Source organism: Heliangelus exortis, chromosome 1, assembly GCF_036169615.1.
Source record: "Heliangelus exortis chromosome 1, bHelExo1.hap1, whole genome shotgun sequence".
Lineage (NCBI taxonomy): Eukaryota > Metazoa > Chordata > Aves > Apodiformes > Trochilidae > Heliangelus > Heliangelus exortis.
In genome coordinates this window covers 173,579,766-173,588,576 of record NC_092422.1, presented here as the reverse complement: position 1 = coordinate 173,588,576, position 8,811 = coordinate 173,579,766, and the positions used below count along the sequence as shown (strand labels likewise).

The 8,811-nt window shown below is 41.8% G+C and overlaps 1 protein-coding gene and 1 long non-coding RNA gene across 3 annotated transcripts in view; one reads left to right on the top strand and one right to left on the bottom strand.

Moving 5' to 3' along the window:
• Positions 1-2,899: 2,899 nt before the first annotated feature.
• Positions 2,900-7,220, bottom strand: LOC139798831 (uncharacterized). Its single transcript, XR_011727008.1, has 2 exons — positions 7,107-7,220; positions 2,900-3,239 (listed from the first exon to the last, which is right to left on the bottom strand). It is a non-coding gene; the product is annotated as an uncharacterized lncRNA (long non-coding RNA).
• A 1,067-nt stretch (positions 7,221-8,287) lies between these two features.
• The window catches only part of CTTNBP2 (cortactin binding protein 2), an 81,678-nt gene continuing 81,154 nt past the window's right edge, over positions 8,288-8,811 (top strand). The window contains exon 1 of one of the 2 annotated variants that reach the window (XM_071733711.1): positions 8,288-8,451. In XM_071733711.1, coding sequence (XP_071589812.1) covers positions 8,383-8,451 — 69 coding nt within the window. In that variant the 5' untranslated portion in view covers positions 8,288-8,382. The remainder of the gene's footprint in view (positions 8,452-8,811) is intronic. The other variant, XM_071733713.1, reaches the window with a different exon arrangement.

Below are 8,811 nucleotides of genomic sequence, written 5' to 3'. Positions count from 1 at the left end.
CCTTTAAATAGTTGAGTGTAACTATATTACTGCTCAAATCTACTCTCTGCAATTACAAAAAAACAGCATGATGAAAAGAAAATATTAGTCCTGGCACAGTCACCTTTGAACAATTTCTTAGATTCTGAGTTTTCTGCAGATTAATAATGCTTGTTCATCAGAATGCAAAATGACTTATGCTATGACGTGTCTAATTGCATATTTTCAGAATCATCAGTGGAAAAGGCCCATGACAATAATTAATACCTAATGCTATAAACACCGTTGCTTTGGGGGTTGCTTAGCAACCAGCATCCTGTAGGCTTCCTAAGGGGCCTCAAATAAAGGCAGGAGAGGGATCATTTTGTACCACCATGGGTGAGAAGCAGCTTTGTTCTGGGCTGCTGCTCTGTTCTGGTTGTTTCTGGAGTGATCTCTGCAAAACAAATTTCCCTGAAGAGGCTGCATGTCTGAAAAGCCTTTTCAAAGGCTAAACAGAAGCCAAATGCTGCACATGCTGATTTGTTTATGCTTCAGAATACTTTTTATGATCAGAAATATGACCACTACCCTCTTGTTATCCTCCAATAACGGAGCCTTTTTTCCAAAGGAAGTGTTTATGTGGGTACATTTCTACTTCTCATTTCCCCTCAGTGACAGGGCTCATTTTTTACAATCAACTGCTTTTTTTTTTTTTAAAACCATACATTAAATTTGTAAGAGGACTTGGGCTGTGAAGTGTTTTTACACAATACTGTTGTATCTCAATGGTAATATACAGAGTGCAGAGTAGAACAAACTTCACTGAAACGCAGTCTTTCCCAGCTGTGAAAGCATTCCTTTTTGATAGTGCCATTTTTTAAAGTATCAGTTCATTTCCAGTGAAATCTCTTTATCTTGGCACAGGGAAACCAAAATCTCATTTCATTAAATGTATGTATTTACTCAGATGGTCACTTCAATGAGAGCAAGAGGATGGAGACCATTATTTCAGGGTTTCATTTCTCAGTTACAGTTTCTGAATTGTTCTGTGATTCTTAGCAACTTACTGAGCTTTTCTTTGTCTTTATTTTAACATTGAAATAACTGTTCAAATATCTTCAGACTCAGAAAGATATTGTCATGCTCAATTAGTAGTTACTATGTTATTTAGTAGGCCTAAAGGAGAAGTCACCGGTATCAGGACATATTTAATTTTTTCATAAATAATGCAGAATTTTTATAGTTTTAAGCTAACACATTCAGCATTATTTGAATAGAAAAAGCTGCAGCAAAAATTCTGATTTTAAAATAATCATTTTATTGAAAGGACTGTGATATATGCTTGTTATGATCTGGAGGAGGTTAGACTAACTGATGGGTAATCCAGTCCTGTGTTCCTATGAATGTCATTTTGTAGTCGTTTTAAATAACAAGATCGAATATTATGTAAATATTCCTCCTAAATCCACTGACATTCCTTTATTTTTGCCTTTGTCCTGCAGCAAGATTTGTCAGTTTTTTGATTATTCTGTCATTACATTGATAAGATTTGTGGCTGCAGCAGGTTTTTTGTAGAGCTTTGGTTTTAAATTCATGCCCTGTCTTGAAATCTCAGAGGAAATCGTCAAGGCACAGAAGGCAGGAGAGTCCCCAGCATCCACTAGAGACATGGTGAAACTCAGGAGGGTAAACACTTCTTGTTTTTGCAACACAGTTAGTTCATGCTCATTTTTTAAATTGCATTCCCACTTAATTCCCAGTTAGGTAGGCAAATGACACACTGGGGACCAAAGTCCCATACAATCTAAGTGATGGTGTAAAACATCGCAGCCTTGAGGGACACACTAGCAAAATTCTAATGAAAGATAATATTATGGATACTCAGAATTGAAACAGTACAGCAAAGGCAGAGTCCCTAATCCCTGATTTGAGGAGTTCATTACAGTTAAACATGGAAAGATGCTCGTGCTTGACAGGAGAGACTAGTCAGGGTTATCTTTCTCCTCTCAATGTTTTTCTTCCACCTGCCTCATTTACATGTAAATAAGTGAATTTTGCACACATAGTGAAAGCCTCGTGAATTATAATTTCTGCTTTTTAACTTGTAATTTCACAATTAAAGTCTGTTTTACTGATTTTTTTTCTCTTTTTCATTTGTGTTACCCATAAACTTGAACCACAGGCTTAGACACGAGCGTCCCACCTTTAGTTCCGGTCACTATGAGTGATATGATCACATTAATTCAGTTTATGAAACATACACACACTCAGATCTTGTCTTTTCACTGCATTCTTTTTCGACTTTGAGAATATAAATAAAGCTACATTTCAAAAGTTGCATTGCATCAGTGAGTAAGTGCATGACTTTCCTACAGGCAAGCAGATTTGTTCCTGTACTCCAGCATATGCTTGTTTTCCAGGAGGGAGTTAACTCCCAAGCAAAATTATTTCTGTTCTATGTCAGCAGCACGGGAGCAAACTCTCCTGGGCTGTGGTTCTACAGTGTCAGTGATGGAGCTAACAACCTATTGAAGCTATTTTGTTTCATTAGAAAGGGAATTTCTCCCCAGTGGAGAATTTCAATACAAACAACGTTTCATTACCAAGTCCCCATATAAGAAGTTCAACCTAAGTGCTAAGGTAGTTACCACCTTACTGAGACTGATCCTTCTTGGCAACAAATTGATTGATCTCCCTTGAGATTTTATTTCTATACAATTGCAGAGTAAAGGTCCTCTTGAAGCTTTTTTGTGTGCTGAATGCCCGTGTGCAGTGCTGCACTCACACAGTGAGCTCTCAGAGCAATAGCAGAGTTTGGCAGGAAGGACAACCTCCACTGTGTGTGCTATCACTCCAATTCCAGCTGAGTTTCTTCTAAGATGCAGAGGCCCATTTTAGCAGTGATACAGCTTCACACATTCATCCCTACAGGGGGGCATTCAGTGATCCAATTTTATTAATAGGATGTCAGTGGCATAAGGCAATTTCAAAATTAACCTTTTCTACAATGAAGAGGGAGAAATGCCAAAAAAAAAAAAAAAAAAAAGATTCTGCAACAAAATAATTTAACAATCACTTAAAAAATGAGTTTAATGGTGTGGTGATTTTTGGGCTGAGAGTTAAATTCCAAAATGAGGTAGTGCACTTACCAGCACTGCAGATCACTGCATAACTCCTGCCAGTGAAGGAACAAACTCTTCCATGTCTGGCAGATGCATCATTAATTCCTCTGCCTCCTTTCACTACAGCCAATATGATCACAGCAGGATGCATTTCTCCTGTGTCCAAGAAAAAAAAAAAAAAAAAAGAAAAAAGAAAAAAAGAAAAAAGGAAAAAAAATAAGTGTTTTTTTGCTTGGAAGTGATGGTGCCTGCAGAAGTATGTTAGTCATCATGCCTGCTCCAGGAAACTGGTTCTGAGAATTCTTGATTCCTGTGCCATTATTGCTTATGTTGGTAATCTCAAGTGGACCTACTTCACACTCCTTAGTCGTACCCATGAGAAGATGAATGAAAGAGGGAAATAAAAAAGAGCTTTTAGCACTTCTGAATATTTTCAGACATTTTCAGTCTGATAATTTAAACTGCCTGTACCTTTCTCATACTTAAAAAGCTGTACATTCTTTTTTGCCTTGACAGCAAATGAATTATAATTTTGTTCCTCATAGGGAAATGCATGAAAACCAAAAATCCAACTTTTTTAGACCTTTCAGCACAGACTTGAAATATATTGATACCCTACTAAAAGCTTATGGATTTCAGCTCCAGGGAGATCAGTGTGTGATCTTTTCTTTTTGCATAACACAGACTACAAGACTTGTCTAAAATGAATGTTTCAAATTCATAGACTGTACCCATTTTTAGCTTTCGGATTTCATTCTGGGCTCAGATTTCTCAGTTAGGCACAGCAAACACTCAAATTTTAGATTCCAGTTGGAACTATCTTTCCCTCTTCATGTGTTAAAATGAAGTCACATTTAGAATCCTCCTGCTCAAGGTCATATTTTTGAATTGTTACCTGTAGTTTTCAGACCTTTCTGGGATGTTACAGTATTGGCAGAATGTCAATCTGAGATGTCACTCAAGGTGAAGCCTCAGTGACAGCAGTTTCCTCTTTCTATGTAGAAGATACTGAAGGATCTTGTCATTTTGCTCTTTAGTATGAAGTGAGGTTTGTAGTAGGCACTAATACAATGTTTTATGTTTTAAACATTGAAATACAATTCATAAACATTCAAATAGCCTTTCCTGAGTTGTCAGTAATGCTGACACATGGAACACTCTATTTTGATAGTTTTCCCTTCTTTTTTTTTTTTCACTTATGCCTTTCTAAGCAGATTATCAATGTTTTCAACATTCCAGTCATGTGAATCACATCACTCGCTTGAAACAATATGCAGCACTGTTGAATTTTTGCTCATAAATCAACAATTCCAACACTTTTTATTTATTAGCCATGCTCCTTGAGCACAGTCAATTAAAGCATCTCTTCTGTTGGTGCTTACTGGAGATTTTGTTCTCAACACTTTGATTTTTATCTCCATTTCACCTTCGTTTTTGATGTTAGCTTAACATCCTAAGAAGCAGCCAATAGCTTTCTAGAATATTGATCTCTTTTTCTATTGGATTTCACCTAGACAGTGGTACACCATCTTCCAGAGAAAGCAAGGCTCTTCACAAAACACAAGCTAACAGTTAACAGAGTTCTATGTATTGCTTATGGTTCCAAGACCAAAGTTTCCTGAAAAGGTAATCAGTGCAGTATTTAAATTATGTTGTTTGGCTTGGCTTGATGAGTCCTAAATGAGGGTGATGGCAGAAATGCCTAAAGTTAGCACTGGGGTGACCTCTGAAAAGACTGCAATGATACAAATATTAATTACTTTTTCTCAGATAACCAATATTCTGTAAAAACTTATCTCAGGACTTCAGCATCCCCTGCTTGCTTTAAATTCAGACATCTGCTCATTTTCTAGAAAAGGATGAATAAAATACTATTTTGGTTTCTTGTTTTCTTTCATGCAAATGGTTACTAGCAAGGCAAAGCCTCAATACACTGTATGATCTAGATACACAGCAGTTTGCTTCCCTACCACTGTAAAGCCAAGGCATGCTTTTTCTGTCACACGGAGGGAATGAGCACAGCTCAGCCCAGCAGCTGCATCCTGTAAGGTGTGGACATTCCACTGCTGCATGCCAGCTCTCTAATCATAGGAAAGGAATACATTTAAAGCTCTGTTGCAAGGCCTGCTCCTAGGCTTAGCCTTTCCTTTGTGTCACTCAAGCCAAATAAAGCTGGAACAGCAGAAAAAGAGTTAATTGCATTCAGTTTGACAGATACATGCTAGCAGCAAAACTGTGAGCACCTTCCTCTGAGAAATGCAACCCTTTGCCTTACTGTAATAACAGAATTATTTGTAAAAGCACTGGCAATTTCTTCTCCTAGAAGGGCTTTGACTTAGCTGTGCATTAAGGGAAGTGTTTTCCCCTGTATGATACAGGCATAGCAATGACAGTGCACAATGGGAGCAGTCACAAAGTCATGCTGTCCCTATCTCTGAGCTCTTTTATTACAATGATTTGTGTGTAGATTATTGTATTGTGTGTGTATTACTGAAGGTTTAAATCCACTTCTGTGTGAGGATGTCAGTAAACAGAGTAACCAGTAAGTCCTTTCCCAGTGATGTAGTACTATCAATGAAAAAACATTTCCTACTTTGAAGATGATCCCAAGACCAAAGGTGTTCTTCATGCAGCAAAACCTCAGGGACATTTGGACCCTACCACCATCACTGAAGATGCAGCAATGATTGCTACGCAGCATGAGAATCTTCTCCAAGTAGTGACTGTTAATATCTAATGTGGATTCTAGTGCTCTCATGCCAACAGCAGGCCTTGTTGCTATCATTAGGGGGAAGAATGAAGAAACACAAACATGCAGTATAGGCTCATACAATTACAAAAAGCAGTAATATTTTCAAAATCTTGTCATGATTCATTTCATGACATAAGGAAGAATTAGGTATCATTCCTCCTTCAAAAGCATGACTGTCATCTTTCTGACCACAGCTGCAGGCCTGACTGCTTGCAATGTTAGGATGATGTGTTGGATAGTAGCTTTTTGGGGGTGAGCTTTTAACTGAAGTGTTACTCATCTATATCTCCCAATAATTTTTTTCTGGTGGAGATCTTAGCACCCTCACCTCTCTCATAATTAATTTTAGATTTTTCTTCAGATGAGGAAAGGGAGAGCAGTTATCAAATCTAAGATAGAAAGCTTTAACTAATCTAATATTCATTGTTATTTTGATAAATGTATGCTTGGTAATTGGTAAAAAATCAGTTAAACCAAAGTTTATGATTGCAGCAGCCAACAGATAAATTGTGCAGCCTTTGCCACATTATGGCTGTGACATGGATGGAGTTAGAAAAATAGTACTTACACAGTATGTTGTGTGCAGGCTTTGTACCAACTCAGTTAGAAAGACTCGAAAGTAACTGACATTCAGCAAATGATTCTAATGCAACAAGGAAATACTGTCAATGATAACAGCAGACAGGAATCAATAAGAGAACATTTTCCCAAACCAGTTTTAAAACTTCAGTGTTTATAATAATTTTGGAGAGTAATAAGTATGACAAAGTCCATAAGAAACAAATGACTTTTCATTGAGTTTCTCGATGACAAAGCACCACATGCTTGTCAAACTTTATATAAATAATGAGTAATGTACAGTAATTTGCTGACAATAAGGTAAGCAAGCAACGATATATCCGAAAACCAATTAAATGGTATTAGACTTCTGGGAAATGAGAAAAACAACTTCTTTGGGGCTGTGTCATCAATGGAGTTTCTCAGCTTTGGTGGTGGAAAGGATGAGAGCACTCACTATAAAAGCGTAAAGCTTTAGTAGGAGGACAGCTAGATGATTTTTAAGGAAAAACAAACCCCAAGGCCAGAAAACATGCTTGACTGGATTTTATGTGCCTTGTAATGGATCGTATACACTACCTCACTGCCTTCTGCTCATTCTGTTCAGTGTACATTAACAGTTACATTACAGTTGGAGTTTATTCTACTAATCGCTCATCAATTCCCCTTCCAGTAATGTAAGGGGGAAAAAGTTCAGGCATGTTTTTACTTACATCCTTAGGTTCAGCATGCTTAGAAGAATATTTGCTGTCTTTGATGAAGGAAAATCATTAGTCCATTTCTATCTGTTGAAGGAGCCAAGTGGATTCAGCTTGAACCTAGACCTGAAGCAGCCCTACTAGAGGAGACAGGCAAGGCTCAAAGAGGAGACTGCTGGTGCTGAAAATTCCATGTGGCTGCATTGTAAACAGTGTTGCAAATTCAGCTGGTAATAGATACAGTAAATCGGTCCCAGAGAAGGGTACCTTCAGATTCCACTTTGGTGTACAGCTCAGCAGGAGGGTTCCCATTGTGAGGGGAAAACAGTGGGGCAAGATCTTGAGGGACATTCCCTGAGGGCAGAGAGTGGGGTACAGATGGAGGGGTGGGTTATCCTGGAGAAGGTTTCACCTGCATGATGGCAAATTCAGCTCAGCAGCCTGAACCTTCCTCTGAATAAGTTGGAACAGGCCAGGGTGGACTCCCAGGGCTGAGGCTGAGAGGAACCGAAGTGTTGGGCCTGACACATTGGGCCTGGAGGAACGCCCACCCTCACACTGGCTCTGAAGTAATTCTGCCATGAAAATAAAGCATTAAGGGCTAGGGGCAGAAACGTCCTCCCTCAGCCCCCAGGAGGATGGTGAAAGGTGACTGTGTCAGTGCCCCCAGGAAAGAGATGCCCGTCTCTCAGAGGCTTCAACTGGTTTAAGGATCTCATAGATCAGGTGGGCCAAGCCCATTGCAAACCCCTTTTTATTTCTTTTTTTCTTTTCTTTTTTTTTTTTTTTTTTTTTTTCCACCTCTTTTTTTTCCACCTCATCCATAACCCTTTCCTTTCGTTCTTCTGCTCCTAAGCCACGGGGAAGAGAGCGGTGCCTGCGCGGGGCCCGCGCTGTGCGCTGGCGAGGCACTCCCCTGAGCCACCCCTGATTGCCGGCAGCCGGCTCCCCTCTCTCTCTCTCTCTCTCTCTCTCTCGATCCCGATTCCTCTCCTGATCCCGAATCCCGATCCCCCTCCTCCGCTTGGCTCTGGGCCGCCTTATGGCGGGCGGTGAGTGGGTGGGTGGGGAAAGCCGAGCGCCCGCCGGCGGGAGTCGCTCTCCTCGGCCGGCGAAGGGGGGCGGCTCGGCTCGGCTTCGGCAGCGCCGCCTGCGCGGCGCCGGAGGAGTTAAGCGTCGCCGCTCCCGGTGGGCTCGCTGCCGGCGGGGAGGGGGTTAAGCTCCTGGCAGCGGCGGCTGCCGCCACTCAGCTCCGCGCCGCTCTCCGCGCCGGAGCCGTTACAGCGGGAAGATGGCGACGGAGGGCGCGAGCTGCGAGCCGGGCTCTGGCGGACGGGAGGACTCGGCGGCTACGGCAGCGGTAACCGGCTCGGCGGGAGAGGGGGTTCAACACAGCCGGGGCAGTCAGGGCTCCCTGTGGGGACCGGACGAAGCGGCGCTCGGAGACCTGCCTGCCCTACTCCGTCCCCCCGCCCCTCTCTCTTCTCCCCCGGGGCGGGATAGGGCTGCGGGACCCTCCACAGCCCTGTCCCTCCCCGGGGATGAAGAGAGAGGGCTCCAGGTCTCCTTCCCTTTCGGCCTCTCTCCCTTTCGGCCTCCCTTTTCCCCTCACGGGGGCGGTGGGTTCTCTCCCCCATTGTTCCTTCCCGCTGCCCCGGCGCGGGGTCGATGTGCGGCTCCTGCGAGGGGGGCACGGAAGGGCGCGGGGGAACCGCTCCCC